This window comes from Paramisgurnus dabryanus, chromosome 24 (assembly GCF_030506205.2).
Source record: "Paramisgurnus dabryanus chromosome 24, PD_genome_1.1, whole genome shotgun sequence".
Classification (NCBI taxonomy): domain Eukaryota; kingdom Metazoa; phylum Chordata; class Actinopteri; order Cypriniformes; family Cobitidae; genus Paramisgurnus; species Paramisgurnus dabryanus.
In genome coordinates this window covers 1722157-1740653 of record NC_133360.1, presented here as the reverse complement: position 1 = coordinate 1740653, position 18497 = coordinate 1722157, and the positions used below count along the sequence as shown (strand labels likewise).

Sequence of the window (18497 nt, the reverse complement as noted above, 5' to 3'; positions counted from 1 at the left end):
CTGTGTTCACGTATTTACCTTTCTTTTACTGTGTCTATGGTATTTACATTACAATCCAAGATGCTACAGCAGTCAAACTTGCTCACAGTGTAAAACCAAACCCTACTCATTCACCAATCAGATCCGAGCGTTTCTCTCTTCTCTCTTCCTCATTTGCTGCGTTCCGCTGTCACTCGCGTGACGAATTACAAAGCGGCAGACCTAAACGCATGGGTTTACTTGGATTTGGAGCGATTTTCACACAAAAAAAGAGGAATAACGAGCGCCATTGCGGAAAATCCTGGTGGCGAGGGAGAGAGAGAGGATGCAACAATATTTGTTTGGAAAAAGGCAAGGAAATACGTCTGGTCGTTTCTGAATTGGAAGGCTGCAGCCTCCGGAGGTCAAATATGCAGGCTGCACACGTCATCAAGCCTGGGTTATTAAGGTAAACTGAGCATTACATTCGCAAGTCATAAGCATACTGCAACAATTTACGATTAACTATGTATAATAGTCAACTTTGTAATTGTTAATATTGTGAAATAAGAGAGTCTTGATGACGTATACAGCTTAGAAATACGACATCCGGAGGCTGCAACCTTCAGATTGAGAAATGGCTTCTGCCACGACGAGTTCCTCATCAGAAAGTTGTAACATGACTGCGTTTCTCCCTGTTGTCTCAAAATGTTGATCGTTTAGCATTTTAAATGTTTAGTTTTTAGTTTAGTTTTAAGGTTGGCCAGTTCCTTTCCTTTGCGACAGTGCTGCGGCGCATGGGGGCTCTAGGGGCGCTAGAAGTGAAAAATACGTGTCTAGCACCCCCTAGTGGCCAAAAAGTTTCATGGTGTCCCTTTAACCGACCGCATATTTAAACTTTAAGCACATACATTCATGCCTGAACAACTCTTACAATTACATTTTGTGACCAAATAACAGTAATATTAGGAGCATTTTGTTGTCAGGAAACATAGCTGTCATAAGTCCACATATTAACCTGATTTGTCTTAATTAGTTCAGTCAACATTAGCCATTCTGAATGTTGACTGGATTTGAAAATAACCATTCATTTAATGTTTTAAACACAGATTTATCTAGACTTAAAATAATATGTCTTCTCAACTAGCTCAAACAAAAAAAAATTGGTTTAACTTATATATTTTTGCCCGTCCCACATTTCATTAATTGGATTTTTTACAGTGTATCAGTGCAAAAACATCAAGTGTTTTCGTGGTGCTTTGACAAACAGTGTCAGCTTTGTTTATGGAAAAGAAAGTTTGGGGTGGTTAGATTAAAGAACTATAATGTGAAATTAATATTAATGTTTAATAAATCAAAGTATTGTGTTGTGCCACACATTATTAGTTCTTTGTCACATGTATAGTAGACCATTTTTTGTCGGTGGATAATGATTGCCCTTTTCACCAGCTACCACCACAAGTAAATTTCAGATCTGTGGGAAACACTGAACATATTTTAATATTGAAAATGAGTAGACTATTCCATAAATGACTAATATCAGCGTTTGTGGCTGTGCTCTTACAGGTACATCTAAACAGTTAACTCCACTCATCATTATCGCTGGTCTAGTGGGTAGTGCAGTGGGCAGGGCAGAAGTACTATCGAGTTTGAATATCACCTTGTCATATTTTTGTTTTATTCATGACAAACATTTGTAAAGATTGTAGCCTTTTATGCCCACACTGTAAAAATACTTTGCTGCATTAAAATATTTTGTTAAATCAGCTCAGATTTACAAGTCATGTCAACAGAGGTGAGTTGAGAAAAGTCAACTTAATTTTATAAGTTATAACAACTCACCTGTAGTTAGAACAACTCAACATTAGTCAAGATAAATAATAGTAAGTTGAAATGACTTGTAAATCTGAGTTGATTCAACAAAGAATTTTAAGGCAGCAAAGTATTTTTTACAGTGCAAGTATTATGCCTAATTTCATTTTTAGCTGAGCTGCTGTCATCTTTTTGTCCATGGGATTACATCTGCATGAAAATGAATATAATACCATACAGTCCTCAATTTATTTACTTCTGATATTATAACCGTGATGAAAAATTAAATGTACACATTTTTTAGCCATTTCCAACAACAACTTATTTCTTTAAAATATATGCTCGTAGTTGCTGTACACTTGCAGCAACACTTTCAGTTTTAGTAGTAATATGATTTAGACCTCTTTTTTACGTCCTGTTGCCATGGTGAATCGTAATATCGGAGCTCCCTTTATGATGGTGTTTGAAGTGTTGATATTTAAAACTCCTTTACAAACAGAATGAATGTGTGCTTTTTAATCTATGAGATATGTTTCTCCAAATAAAATTAAATAGATTTTTGTCTACCTCTTTAATTATATGAATGTGGAAATCTGTATTGGTGTATTATTTTGAAAATATTACACTGCTTTGTTTGGTAATACTAACAAGACTTTAAAATATCACAAACACATACCTTCCTCTTGTTCTCTTGCTTCACGTTCTGGGTTTTATTTTTCTGCTCCACACGTATAGCTCCGTTTTGAAGCCATGCTGGGCATATGATATGCGCAATCTTAGCACATCACTCTTCTGCATCATGTCATGCTTTGCGTGGTCCGTGTACATATCAGCAATTAAAGAAAGCATTAAGAATTAAAAAAAAATCTGCATGTTTGCAAATTATTACAATTATAGCGTCCTGTTAACATTAAACGTTAGTCATTTTGATTTGGTATAATGTACAGAGCCTTGTTCCCTTAATTTTGACAGAGGGAGTAATTCTGCTTCATACAGGGCTGGACTGGGACAAAAAATCGGCCCTGGCATTTTGGCCCAGACCGGCCCACTACATAGGATCACAAATAACACCCATCTTTGTGCAAACTTGACTACCAACAACATATATTGATTAATTAAAAAAGTATAAGAGCTGACACGTGACATTACAATAAATGCAAGCACTGTAAATAGCTTTGCCGGTTTTAAAAATCTGCCAATTGTCTTAGCCAGTGAGTGCACAATGTTTAACTAACCATTCTGACCACCTTATGATAACACTGAGACCTGATAAATGTTACAATAAAGTCGCAGTCTTGCGGCAGAGCCATGAGTCCGATTACATTGTGTGCAGAATATTTTGATCACTTTTTTTCTGAACAACTTTTACAAACTCCAAACTACAGTCATTTTAATAACCATCATTCATTTTGTATATCTTTTCCTTTCATCCTATTTTATGCCCTTGCTGCCCGAATCAGGATTTCTTGTCTAATGGTCACACCTCAATTTTGCAATTTCCATTAATGTCACTTATTCTTATGGACATCAAATAATGAATTTCCTGTGTGTGTGTGTGTTAAACATTTTTTGGCCAATTTTAAATGTGAAAGAAAATGTGCCTAATAATTCTGCACACTTGAATATAAGGTGCTTTTTTCTTCAGCCAGCCATCATTAACAATAATGTATTACTTATAAATGCTTTATTTTTCAAAATTGATGGTAGTTATTAAGATTAATTTGTTTTGGAATTAGTAAAATATGTTTGATAAAAACTGTGATCAAAAGTTTGATGTAGCCACAAATATAACGACAGTGTTTTAAAAGCAGTTCTGCTTACCGCACGTTCACTCGCTTCTCGGCTCTTATTTTGTTAGAAGCACACTGACGCTGCATGCTTCATAAAATGCCCTAAAAGTTGTGATTGGGCTAGCCAAATGTCAAATTAAAAGGAACCAATGGGCTGCTGATTAGGTGTCTCCTTGGCCGGTCTGTCTAAAAAAATGAACATCTAATTACGCTAACTTTTTTGGAAAATGCAGTTGCCACCGCGGCTTATAACGCCATTAATGAATTATGTAAAAACAAAAACAAAGAAAGAAAGAAAGAAAGCAATGGGCTGCATTGCCCGATGTACGTGTGTTATGGGCTGGTCAGACAAACCCCCTCTGTTTCTTGTGTCGGATACAGTCCACACTGGGAGGGATGGAGCCTGTTAAGAGATTATTGGGCCAGCCCAGTGTCAGTATGGAAAATGAACCAATGGGCCGCTGTCCTTGCTTTATGGGCCGGTTGTTGGCCAATTAAAAAAAAATCATATATCCACCGGCCCCCAAGTGCGTCGGCCCACCGGGAATTTGCCCGGAATGCCAGATTACCAGTCCAGCCCTGGCTTCATATGTACACTTCAGACTGCTCCATAAACCACAATGCACATAGATTGTGATGTCACAACAGTGGGCAAATAAATCACTTGTTATATATTTATTTATTTAGGAATTAATCAGTTAGACTTAAAAATTTTACCAGAAGAGAGAGAAATGCAAGAAATGCAGTAACAATTAGTGTAGATATTAAAATAAATGTCCAGAAGGTCTTGTAAAGTTTAATTTCTGTGGTTTTGTTTTGTTTTCATTGTGTTTTTCTCTGTAACAGCTGTAACAGATGAAGTGGAGTCATTATCAGTGATGAAGGAAGAAACTGTCACTCTGAACACTAAAGTCAAAACACAGGCGGGTGATGTGATCGAGTGGAAGTTTAAAAACACTCCCATAGCTAAAATGGACAGAAGAATCGATCCCCAGCCAGATCCTGCCCTTGATGGGAGATTCAGAGACAGACTGGATGTGAATTCACGTGGTTATCTCATCATTACACACATCAAAACTAATGAGTCTGGATTTTATGATGTAAACATCACTAACATCAATCGCTCTATTCAGAAGAGATTCAGTCTTACTGTCACTGGTGAGTATATTGTGTTTCATAGTGTCTTTTAATCTGTGATCTACACCTGACATATATATGATGAAATCAACTCTGATTTGTATTTGATTAAATTAAGTGTAACTATAAACTAAGGTTCTGCTCTTAGATGTTCAGTTGCTCTTTACCATTACCATCATCTCTCAACAATAAACAAACATCATTTGGACCATAAAGATCTAAATAATTAAAGTAGAAACTATATAGAATTATCAACTAGCTTAAACAGGGCAATGCTAAATAAAACAACATGCAACTGCATTACTTCTCAAGAGCAGTTAATTCATTTATTTTTTACTACTACAGAATCCAGTTCAGGGTCACACCAGGAGAAGATTTGTCCAGGATTATTTGTTGTAGTGATCATGTTGGTGACAGCCCTGTTTATGCCTGTTACAGGAGACGTAAGTAAAAAATGACTTTATTACATAAGTACAGTTTAAAAACACGGTTTAGTTTTCTTGTGCTGACAGAAGTGTGTTTATATACATATATATACACATTAGGGCTGGGCAAAAAATCGATTTTTCGATTAATCGATTTTTAAAACGTGGTCGATTAAAAATCGATTCTCAAAGAGCAGAATCGATTTTTTTCATATGTATTTCCGCAAACATTGAACGGAGGAATGGAAGCATTTTAGATTTTGCAAGCAAGACGTGTTGTGGCTTTTAATTTCTTTTTATTAATTACCCACTTGTAAACTGCTGTTCACTGTTCTTTTTTATTAATACAGTATGTGTCGAATCGGAATCGAATCGATTTGATAGCTTGTGAATCGAAATCGAATCGATCTGGAATATCTGAATCGATACCCAGCCCTAATACACATACATATATATATATATATATATACACAAGTAACCCTGTTAAAAAGTTTATTAGTATAAGATATAAAAGTTTGAATTAATAATTTCATAATTTAATAAATAGATTTAAAGGTTAAAACAAGCTAAAATTTATGGATCAGGAATAAAGTTATTATTTTGCAATAAGAGAAATGCATATTGGATAATGTCCATGGTTTAATGAATACAGCATTTAAAGTGTTAAATATTTTTTGGTGACTAATATATGTGAAAATGTGTTAAAGAATGTCTTTAAAAATAAGAAGAAAGTGTTACACAAATGTTTGTGAATTTATTTTATTTCTGAAAGTTTTGTTTAAAAACCAATCAGAGTAGAGGTCGAAGAACCAGGAAGTAGAGACGCAAGCGAGTGAGATCGACGGGGACTGAAAATGTAATGTACAGTCTTGTTCAAAATAATAGCAGTACAATGTGACTAACCAGAATAATCAAGGTTTTTTAGTATAATTTTTATTGCTACGTGGCAAACAAGTTACCAGTAGGTTCAGTAGATTCTCAGAAAACAAACAAGACCCAGCATTCATGATATGCACGCTCTTAAGGCTGTGCAATTGGGCAATTAGTTGAAAGGGGTGTGTTTAAAAAAATAGCAGTGTCTACCTTTGACTGTACAAACTCAAAACTATTTTGTTAAAACATTTTTTTTTCTGGGATTTAGCAATCCTGTGAATCACTAAACTAATATTTAGTTGTATGACCACAGTTTTTTAAAACTGCTTGACATCTGTGTGGCATGGAGTCAACCAACTTGTGGCACCTCTCAGCTGTTATTCCACTCCATGATTCTTTAACAATTCATTCACATTTCTTGGTTTTGCTTCAGAAACAGCATTTTTGATATCACCCCACAAGTTCTCAATTGGATTAAGGTCTGGAGATTGGGCTGGCCACTCCATAACATTAATTTTGTTGGTTTGGAACCGAGACTTTGCCCGTTAACTAGTGTGTTTAGGTCATTGTCTTGTTGAAACAACCATTTCAAGGGCATGTCCTCTTCAGCATAGGGCAACATGACCTCTTCAAGTATTTTAACATATGCAAACTGATCCATGATCCCTGGTATGCGATAAATAGGCCCAACACCATAGTAGGAGAAACATGCCCATATCATGCTCCATGCTTCACTGTCTTCACTGTGTACTGTGGCTTGAATTCAGAGTTTGGGGGTCGTCTCACAAACTGCCTGTGGCCCTTGGACCCAAAAAGAACAATTTTACTCTCATCAGTCCACAAAATGTTCCTCCATTTCTCTTTAGGCCAGTTGATGTGTTCTTTGGCAAATTGTAACCTCTTCTGCACATGCCTTTTTTTAACAGAGGGACTTTGCGGGGGATTTTTGAAAATAGATTAGCTTCACACAGACGTCTTCTAACTGTCACAGTACTTACAGGTAACTCCAGACTGTCTTTGATCATCCTGGAGGTGATCATTGGCTGAGCCTTTGCCATTGGTTATTCTTCTATCCATTTTGATGGTTGTCTTCCGTTTTCTTCCACGTCCCTCTGGTTTTGCTCTCCATTTTAAGGCATTGGAGATCATTTTAGCTGAACAGCCTATCATTTTTTGCACCTCTTTATAGGTTTTCCCCTCTCCAATCAACTTTTTAATCAAAGTACGCTGTTCTTCTGAACAATGTCTTGAACGACCCATTTTCCTCAGCTTTCAAATGCATGTTCAACAAGTGTTGGCTTCATCCTTAAATAGGGGCCACCTGATTCACACCTGTTTCTTCACAAAATTGATGACCTCAGTGATTGAATGCCACACTGCTATTTTTTTGAACACACCCCTTTCAACTAATTCAACTAATTGCCCAATTGCACAGCCTTAAGAGCGTGCATATCATGAATGCTGGGTCTCATTTGTTTTCTGAGAATCTACTGAACCTACTGGTAACTTGTTTGCCACGTAGCAATAAAAAATATACTAAAAACCTTGATTATTCTGGTTGGTCACATTGTACTGCTATTATTTTGAACAAGACTGTATGCACGTGTTTAGTGAAAGTGTTCAACAAGGACTCTCGTACTGAACATAAAGTGTGATAGTTTGTCTGTGTGAGTGGTAAACTCATCACACAAAGACAGAAATAAGTAAAAGTTAGCCACTCATTAAGTGGTTAGTGTTTTTGCATGGACTTTTCTGATAAGTTAGCGGCCAGCGACCTCGTTCAGTTAAGTCTGTGTGTAACTGGAATCGACGATGATCAAAGACCCTGACGAAGCCGGATAGTGTTATCGAGTTGTGGACTTTGCTGAGATCGTCAAATATTTGAAATCTTCTCTTCAATCGTCTTCTCTCCATCCTGAATCCTCTTGTTTTCTGCTGCTGATGCCTTTGATCCTATGCATGTGAGGCTATTCACGTTGAGTAAAGGTACCATATTTTTTGTTTGGCCTGTGTGGGAAGCAGCCATTTGGTTTGAGGCTACAACGTACCCGAGCTACATTCAGGCCTGCACCGTTTGAACATTTTAAAGGGTATTTTCACTTTAAACTAGGGCGTTGCTGGCTATTTTATTGTCTTGGGCCCTTATGTGTTAAATGTGAATTTGAATGCCTTTGTGATCTGAACAGTGATTTAACTGTTTACATTTAATTTCTAATCTACATTTTACTAAGTAAATCTGTTATTTTTTTTATAAACGGTTGTGATTACTGACTCTATTGATAATATTTTAAGTTATTACATGGCTCTCTGGAATGCTTGACTCTGATTGGTCAGTTGAGACATTTGCAGGTTCGTTCTTTTCAAATAATAACCGCTCCAAAGTAATAACGCATAGCCGGTACTACTTGTACGATTAAAATCGATCCGCGCCAATAAAGATTACTGTTTGGCACCATCTTGTGACAAACACTGGACAACCACAACATTTTGACATTAATTTTAACATGTACTGAAAAAACAAAACATTTAAACAGTGGATAGAAGAACGAACAACGACAAGACACAGAGAGCTTACTGAGACTGAACTTGACAAAATAGAGCATGACAGCTACGAAGCCAACACACAAAAAAATACAGAATGGGCATTAAAACTTCTCAAAGACTGGCTAAAAGAGAAAAAAATGGAGACAGACAAGTATGAAGCAGAGGATCTTAATAAGGTATTACGATCATTTTATGCATCTGTGCAAAGTTTCGCGGAAGGATAAAAATGTTAATTTAAAACAAATATGTCAATAAAATGTTTCAAATTCATATTCATGTCCAGTTTTTTTTCTTATGTGGCAAGTAGCCGTGTAATAAGCGGGTCCTGATTCGCGTCGGGTCCTGATCACACTGTCGGGGCTTATTTACCGATAACTACCGGCTGCCTCTACATTATCCCTTACTTAATCAAGAAAGAGAAATTGGAAAATGTATTCAAGGTTGTAGTAACAGAATTTCTCAGAATCTGTGACTATTATCCTAGAGAAATGATTCTGAATATAACTGAGTTTTACTTCACAAGCATCAAATTCCGTTTCTGGTGCTCCATACAATAGTTGTTTTTCCACCATGTCACACTCGCACATGAAACCAACTGGGGTTTTGTCACAGCAATCTGTGTTTATTCCCCGCCATTCTTCTGATGACAACTTTGCAGCAAATCTAGGAAGGTTCTTCCTTTCTTTTAAGAACATGTTCCTGTAATGTTCCAAGATTGTCCACCTTTAGAATGTTCTCAAACTCAATATTTCCTTGCTCCTGGAAAATTGTTTAAAGCATAGCATACATTGTAGTCTCATTCTAGTGTCATGTGTAGTGAGTCTTCATAATATGGGTTTCCAGTTCCTTAGATGAAGCTTTCATAGCTATTGTTCCGATTCGTATGTCACAGGATCTTTTAGACCTGTCGTTCTGGATCTTAGCAGGTTTGGAAATGTCTGGATTTCCTATTCCAGTAGTAACTCTAGAGAAGTCCTGATTCCTCTTTCTTGAGGAAGTACCCTGGCATCACTTGTCCTGTTGGCCTTTTGGTCCAATTCGTCTTTCTCCCTAAGGTTACACATTTTAGACATCTCAGTGCTTACACCTGAAACAAGAAGAATAGAAGAGGTTGCCCCCCTTTTCCCCCGCAATCTTTTCACATTCAAAACATCAAAGTCACATAAGTTTAATCACAGAACATCAAACATCAGTTATGTTTTAAATAATATATTTTTTTAAAATTATTGGCATTAAAACATTTCTTCTAAATACATTTACATATCAGTCACATTAAATCATTTTTCATGAATCTTCAAGAATCACCCCCCTTTTGATAGTAAACATATTTTTCCTAAAATGTGCTACTATCATAAAACAATTCTCTAGTTCACATCAACATCTGCTTGTGACTGAGTTACAGTCATGTTGTTCACACAGTGATGTGTCTGGCAAGGTTTCTTCCTTCTTTTCATTCAACAGTGCTAACTGGGTTTCTAAATTGTCCATTTTCTTAAGCAAATTACAAAAGCCCATCTGTCTTTTATGTGAAAAGTGACACTGTCTTGCCTTGTGTCCTGTCTTTCCACATCTAAAGCAAACAACTTCCTTATCTATCTATCTTTTCTCTGAACAATGCCTAGCAATGTGACCATCTTTTACACATGCATGACAGACAAAGTTTTGATGTCTCTCGTTGTCTTGACAATGCCTAGCAATGTGATCGGCGTTTCCACATGCATAGCAAAGAATAACACCTTTTGAATTTACTCTTGTAAATCTACTTTGTCTATGATGGAAGCCATCAGTTAATCTAGAATTTTCTTTCCTGCCAAAAGCAGCCACTGGATGTTTAGATTTGGCACTTTTCATTTGACTATCAGCATTATTGTTGTAAAACTGTGTCATTTTAGCAATAATGTCATCACATTCAGAGCTAGGCATCACAAACATTGACACAGCAGAATGAGTGAGTGGATCACATTTGTTAATCTAGAAAGACTTAAAGTGACATCATTCTTAGTAATATCAGGATTGCCACTGAAAGTTTTAAATGTCTCCAGTAATCGTTCTGAAAACGCTGCTGGGTGCTCTCCTTTCCTCATCTACATCTCAGATATTTTATCCCAATCAACTGACATCATACCCAAAACTTCAAGAAGTGCCCGTTTCCTCTCTGACTTATTTGCTGTTCTGTTCTTTACTCTCTGAGTTAAGGCTCCAGACAAAGTATCAGGCAGACACATTTTTAGCACAACACAGGCATCACCGTCAATAAAATTATACAGATCTGCATATCATTCAAGATTCTTTAGAAAATCTAATGGATCCTGCTTGGCAGGGTCAAATTTCCCAATGTTCTTGATCACAATTTCTAGTTCCGTTGGATTAAATGCTCTTACCATGGTAGAGGTCATTTGCTCTTCCCTTCCTTCACTAGCACGCACACTCTCAGAAATAAAGGTACGAAACTGTACCTTTTCTGTCACTGGGGCTGTACCCTTTCAAAAAGTACAGCTTTGCACATAAAGATTTCATTTAATTACCTCAGAAGAACATTCTGAGACCAAAGAGAGCTTATTAGTACCTCAAAAATTCATATCAGTATCTCAAAAGTACATATTGATACTAAATTTTTACCGGTACATATCTGTACCTAATGGTCCATACAATTGCCTTTTTAAAGGGTGCTGCCCCAGTTAGGGTACATATTTTGACTTTTTTCTAACAATGTAGGGTCCTTAATGTACGGTAATCTACCCAAAATTGCATTCTGTTTTGTATTCCTGTAAAGATACCAAACGGAAACTTAGGGTACAGCCCCAGTGACAGAAAAGGTACAGTTTTGTACCTTTATTTCTGACAGTGCACAGTTGTAGTCACATGAACTGGTGCCATTGGAAATCTAACTGTATACTCAGAGTAATGACTTCTAAATGATTAGGAATCTCTTTTCAAAAGCTCAGCACTTTTTTCCTGCAAATCTGGCATTTCTGAAACTGGACTACACACTGTCACATCTAACAATGTCTCAGTTGTGCTATTCATTATCATACATTGACAAGCTGTCTGTGCTTCCTCCAAATTGTTGGCCAAAATTTCCACAGATGATTTAACCCTTGTGCATCCTTGAGGACATTTTTGTCTTTTTCAGTTTTGTTTTTTTGATAACTTTGCCTGCGTTAATGCTAACTGCATAAAATTTGCCACAGGTGTGCATTTTTATTGGAATTTTAATATTTCACCTTCATTTCCTTTAAAAAAATCTATTTTCTACTAGGTACACAAAATACTTCCTCTCAGGACCTTTTGGACAAAAATGTCCCCATTGAAACCCATTAAAACTGCAATTTTTTTTTTACGAATTTGTGCAACTTGCTTGTGTGTAATAACCATTTAAAGTGTTATCCATTGTATTTTATGTTGTTGGGTATCACAAAACCCGAAAAAGTATGAAAAAGTACAGCGGTTTGCAATGATTCTCCTTTCCCCCACAACGCACTGTATGACGTCACGCTGGGGAGAGAATTTACCAAAGCCGCCTTGAGACCATTGAGAATGACTATAGAAAGACGAGTAAAGTACAGTTCTGATAGCGCAGATTTTAGACAGACAGACAGACAGACAGATGGATAGGCTAGTATAGAGAGATAGGCAGACAGCCAGATAGCATAACGTTAGCATATCTTCGTGTAGAAAGTAAACAAACAATTAACATACTCGTGCATGCTGGCTTGAGGGGCTCCATGATCCTGCCTGAAATGGGTGTAACTTTATGCGATCTTCAGCACAAACGGTTTTGGCAGCATGTCTCTAATCCTGGAAGGTGAGTGAGGCACGTCACATCTGTTCGCGGGGACCAGCGACCCAAACGCACTCACTTTCTTACAGCCAGTAGCGGAATGGCAATCGAGAGAGTCGGGACTTTCCCGGTGGGTCGATCTGATAATAGTTATACGTTTCGAGTTAACAACACCGTCTGGCGGCGTGATGTGCGCCGGTTCCCGCAGCCCGCTGGTCAAAGTGCAGCCTCTCTGCTCAACAAAGTATATGAAAGTGCTCAACCTGTTCGGCAGGTCCAAACATGTACAGGATTTATAAAAATACGGTGATCAATGAGCGGTTCCTCCTCAAATGGCATAGTCTGGCGTGATGTAAAAAGCCGCCGAACGCCTGTTTATTACAGTATGTATGCGGTCGGATCCGAGTGTGCTGCAGCTGCTGACTGCTGCTGCATATAAAATGATCGTGTGATTTGTTATAATTGCATAAACAATATAACAAAGCATCCTTTTATTTCACAAAACAATATATTTGAGATATTATTTGATAGACTAGTAAGTGTGGATTAAGGATGTTTAAAAATCTCTAGCCTGGTGGTCAGGACATGAATGGATCAAATCAGCAGATTTGCGAAGTTTTATTTATCTCCACAGATATCATAAATAATAATTAGCATGGTAACTTTGCAGTATAACACATTATATATTTCCTACGATGTATATATGATTTCCAAATTGTATACGTAAGTATTAAACAGCAATAAATGTCTCATCTATCTCTATGGCTCTGGCTGAGGCTTTCTCCACTTCTTCCCAACGTGACGTCATCGCAGAATTGCGTAAAAAAAACGTTAATACCAAAAACGTAAAAAAAAGTGTTCTTTAAGACCATTTTTGAGATATTTTAAAAATTATACACATATCTTGAGTGATTTAGGTACCCATTAATCGACAGTGGTGGTTAACCTGCAACACGCCCTTTAACAGGCTTTCATTCTGTTGGCAAGGCTTCAAAATTTTAATTTTTAACATTTTTTACCAGATGGTGCCATTTTTTTAGGTTTGGCATATAAAGCAAATGATCGCTTCATTGTCTTCATTGTTTTCTGCTTATGCATATTATAGAGCCAATTAGATATATTATGAAGCTATAATTGTGTGGGTGTGTTGGTACACAGCAAAATCCCCAGTGTTAAATTAACACTGCTCGGTGTTTATATAATCCACACCAAGATTGGTGTTAAAAAAACACTAAATCAGTGTTAAAGTTAATAAGATAATGAAGTGATTGAGTCATTAATAGTGAACACCTGCTGGTCATTCCGTGTCAAATCAACAACATTTTGGAATTGTTCCTGTCTTAAAATTATTTTGTTGACTTTTTTCTGGAGAAAGTAATACTAAAATGAGGAAGAAAGCCAAAATATTAAATGCAATAGATAAAATGCCTAGAGTTTAATGAACACTATCATCATCTCTGTTTGAAAACTAAAATTACAACTTGCTTGCAGAGTTGCATGGATGATAGGTTTAACTTCTAAAGAACTGCTGTAAATCTGGTTAATAAAGTTAGTCACCATTGTGCCGATTAGTGTTTCCTTTAGTTGGGTACTTGGGTCTTGAAGTTTAGTATTAGTTTTCTTCTGCTCATTGTGGCAGTGTGTTTATAAAACACATTTGTTAAAGCAGAGGAAGATGAGAGAAATGAAGTCTATAACTGTTACTATGTTAATTTATATGAAAGTATAAGTCTTGGGATTCAATGATATCATAAAAAAGTAATCACTGAATATAAGTGTTTAATTTATGTTCCGCCAACCCTGTGAAGCTCCCATGAAATCCAACAGTGCTGTAAAAGTCCACATATCCTGAAGTTAAATATTGTTTACCCAAATCTAATCTGTGGTTTCAGTCAGACACACTGAGACATCAACAATCAGCCTATAAAACACAATCATGGTGACAATCAACAACAAACGTCATGCCGCAATGCATGCTGGGTACCAGGATTGTAGAAAACTCATTCATAAATCCCATCATGCATTGCAACATGACAAAAATTTTGCAACATTCTTACCATTAACTGTCACCATCGTTGAGATTTGTATCAGAAATCATGAAGTCTCTCTTAAGCAAAAAACAACAACAAAAAAACACTGAAGCATGACGGCAGTCTTATTCAATACAATGTCATTTGCATAGAGCTTTTTGATATGCCTGTTTCTTCATAATTAATTTGTGATCAAATGTTTCAATGATTTGTAGAGTAGTGATGGGAGAAACGAAGCTTTTCGAAGCTTCGAATCAATTGAACCAATTGCTTTGAAAATTGATTCAGTTTTTCGAAGCAGTTCGAAACACCACACACGCTGGCGACCCCTGCTGGTCAAAATAGTGTAAAGCAGATATGGCCAAACATTTTACACTTTTTTTTTTACAAAATAATAGCAAGATTTTTATTAAAATATGTTAAAAAAATTATTTAACTTAATTTAGACATAGTTAAAAGTGTATTATGTGTTTTTAGTTTTATTTAGGGCAAACAAATGATTAAAACTAACTACCCTTTTAATTATGCACATTTTTGTCATTAAATCTGTCTATAAACAATAAATAGACAAAATGGCAGTGTTATTAGTCAGAAGGATAAATGTTTTATGAACTTTTATAATAAAACTGGCCCGAGTTCACCGAAACATATAAGACACTGGTCATGTGATCAACTCCCCCTAGTGGTGAATCGTCGGATTTTCGAAACGTTTCGAAACAGTTATGACGTAATGATGCCTCGTTTGCTAAAATCACGTGACTTGGGCCAGTTTGAAACAAGCTCCGAACCACTGATTCGAAACAAAAGATTCGTAAATGTTTCGAAGCCTCATGAAGCAGTGCTTCGAAAACGACCATCACTATTGTAGAGTAGAATATAATAAAAATAAACAATCTGAGAAGGTCTAGAAGGTCTGGAAGGGCTTCCCTCTACATGAAACAATGAACAAGTGGTCTTACTATAACGTTGTTGCTATTGCTAAACGAGGAGAGTTAGATCAATGAAGGTCAAGGGACAAATGCCTAACTAAAGGAAACACTAATCACAGTAATGGTGACTTCAAATGAACTCATAACAAACACAAACTTAAAATTTAATGTGATACATTTTGTGATAAATGTCTATTTGACTTGTGAGACATCACGTCAGAAAGAAGATTTGTCTACTAAATCACGCGTGTGGATGCTGGAATAGTTGAGCACTTGTATTTTGTTCTGACAGCTGTTTAGAAGTTAAACTTCCATTTAGAAAATAACTCTGCAAGTTATCATTTTATTTTTCAAACAGAGATGCTGATAGAGAGGCAAACGTGAAAGATTGCAGCTTTTGGAGGCATCCAACAGTATTCATTTATTGCATTTGATAATTTGTCTTTCTTTATTATTTTAGCATTTTCTCCAGAAAACGAGTCATCAAAATGAACATTAAGAGACAGGAAAATGTCTAAAATGTAATTGATTTGAATGACCAGCAGGTGTTCACCATTAATGTCTTAATCATCACATCATTATCTCATTAACTTTAACACTGATTCAGAGTTATATTTTTAACACCAGTCTTTTTTAACACCGATCTTGGTGTGGATTATATAAACACCAAATAGTGTTGATTTAACACTGATAGAGTTAATTTAACACTGGGGATTTTCCTGTGTATGGATGTCAGAGTGTGTTTTGTATGTGTGTACTGAAAATTTTATGTGTGTGTGTGTACCTGGTAATTATCACGTTGTGGTGACCAATTGTCCCCACAAAGGAATACCAGTATTTTTGTGACCTTGTGGGGACAATTGACACTTATGAATTAACAACACAATATGTCAGGCCTCTGAACCTGAAGGTTCTTGCTTCAGACATGGCCACAGTCCGTCGGACGTTAAGTTCATCTACACGAATGATCACAAACAGTTTAAAATATTACACTGTCACAATATGTCAGACACACAACACTGTATTATATTTTACAACAGTCTACCTAGCTGTAGTACTTCAGGGGTAACAACAGTTATCAAGTTTAAAACACAGCTGCACTACCTGGAGCAAACCACACTTCTTCAGAGTTTGTTTTAAACTTCACAGAGCCATGGTGCGTTGGGCTCTCTACACAGCAATTTCATTTATTTAAAAATAAATAACACACTACGTTGGGTTAATTCAATTACTTTAGAATCTTAACAGAAACTATATCAATTCCAAACCAAGTTTCTTTTAACTTGAAAGTCTCACTACTTTGGAGGCCACACTCCTTTGGGCCTCAAACTCTGCTTCACCAATACCCACAAATAGATTAAAATGTAACACTGTCACAGTACATCGGACAAAACCACACTACGTCGGGCTTCTGTGTTATATCTTAAACTATCTAGCCACAGTACTTCGGGCTTACAACACTATATATTACGTTTAAAACTTTGCTACAGTACGTTGAGCAAAACCACACTGCTTCGGGTTTTTAGTTTTAAACTTCACAGAGTCACCGTGCGTCGGGCTCTCACTACAAGACGTTTCAGTTACTTTAGAAACACACAAACTTAAACACTTTGCTTCAATTACGTTAGAAACAAAAATTCCAATACAACTTTGCCACCACACTGCGTCGGGTTAATTCAGTTTCGTTAGAATCTCAAACAGAATTGTATAAAATAGGAACTCCTTTAAGAACTCCTACTGCTAAATTAAACAAACTAAATTCCTTCCTCTCCTTACAATTTTCTTTTCTAGATTTTTTTAAACAAGGGGTTCCCTAAAACAAAAACAACATTAAAGAAGAAAAGTCAGTCTTTCTTACCTTTCCCCAGATAGCAATGAGTCGGCGGACCACTGGCGGTGCTCTGGAGGCAGTAAGCGTCATAAGGGCGTAATCGCAACAGGTCTGACGGCGGACCGCCGGCGGCAGCCGCTTTTGCATAAATTAAGCAGTCTGCAAATCGCAAGAAAGGGGAGTGACGTATTCGGCGGCAAACGTTTCATCCCCGCCAGCGGGACGCACCTATAGCCACAGCTTAGGGCTGGCGGCAAAAATAAGTCCTGCAGATATTTTTTGCTATCTGGGTCCCCGCTTTTTTTTGGAAATCACTCGCTGCTTGGCTCACCAGTCTAAGAAAAAAATGATGAAAATAGTTTATTGTGGTAGCAGTGACAAAGCACGTCGTACTTTGGGTTCAGCAGAGTCAGATTGAACCCTGAGCAAAGTCAGTCTTAACACTTTATAGTTTCAAACCTGTTTTCCCACCCCTAATGCTAATGAAGTATCCCTTTTAAATGTAAATTAAGACTAATACTACAAATGACCTCTATATCTCCCACTGTGACCAAATGGGCCATTGGATTTATATGTTTAGACTATCTTAAGCCCATTTCACACAGAAATTCTGTAAAATACACGTAAAATGCATCCTGGATTTTTCCGGAATAGTTAGATTTTTTTTCATTCACACTGCCAAGTTTACCCGGCATGTGACGGTCCCGGAAAGACACGCGACCTATTGAAAGTCCCGCCCTCTCTTCTACGCAGCGTCTGAAGTTTGCATATTATATATTATTTCTCTCTCCAGAAACAACTCGCGTGCATTTTTGTTTATAATAAGACTACAAAGGAGCGCGTGAATGCACAGTTCTATGCTGGTGAATGATCTCAGCTTCTGAGTGGATATTTGACGAGCTCCCTGATTTCTGCTTTGATACAGTTTTCAGACATTTCTCATCGTGATTGTTTATATGCATTTAAAACCCGCATTTTGAGGAGCTGAACGATATTGTTGGGATGACATGCAGGTATTTTCGTTTATTATAGCTCAAATGAGCACGTGACGCGATATTCTTTTATGCTGCTGGATGATCTCCGTTTCAACGCAGTAAATGACAAGCTAACTTACCTGATATCTGCTTCAGTCCAGTTTGCTGACATTTCTCGTTGTGAATGTTGTAAATCCCTCATTTTAAAGAGTTGAACCAACTTCATGTTGCCATGACACGCGCGTCCTCACTACGGCACGTGCGTCATTGTTTATGCGTCTCATTTATCATTTCCTGATAACTGCTTCAATCTAGTTTGCAACATTTCTCGTGGTGAATGTTTATATGCATGTTATCTCTCGTTGTAAGGAGCTGAACCATAACTTGTGTTGTGATGATGACGCGCGCGTCCT

At 36.9% G+C, this 18497-nt stretch overlaps 1 protein-coding gene across 2 annotated transcripts in view; it reads left to right on the top strand.

Annotated features, from left to right (window-relative positions):
- Positions 1–18497, top strand: part of LOC135721109 (hemicentin-1-like) — a 41896-nt gene that overhangs the window by 14510 nt on the left and 8889 nt on the right. For both annotated transcript variants that reach the window (XM_065243259.2, XM_073813558.1), the window contains 2 exons: positions 4407–4718; positions 5043–5140. In XM_065243259.2, coding sequence (XP_065099331.1) covers positions 4407–4718; positions 5043–5140 — 410 coding nt within the window. The remainder of the gene's footprint in view (positions 1–4406; positions 4719–5042; positions 5141–18497) is intronic.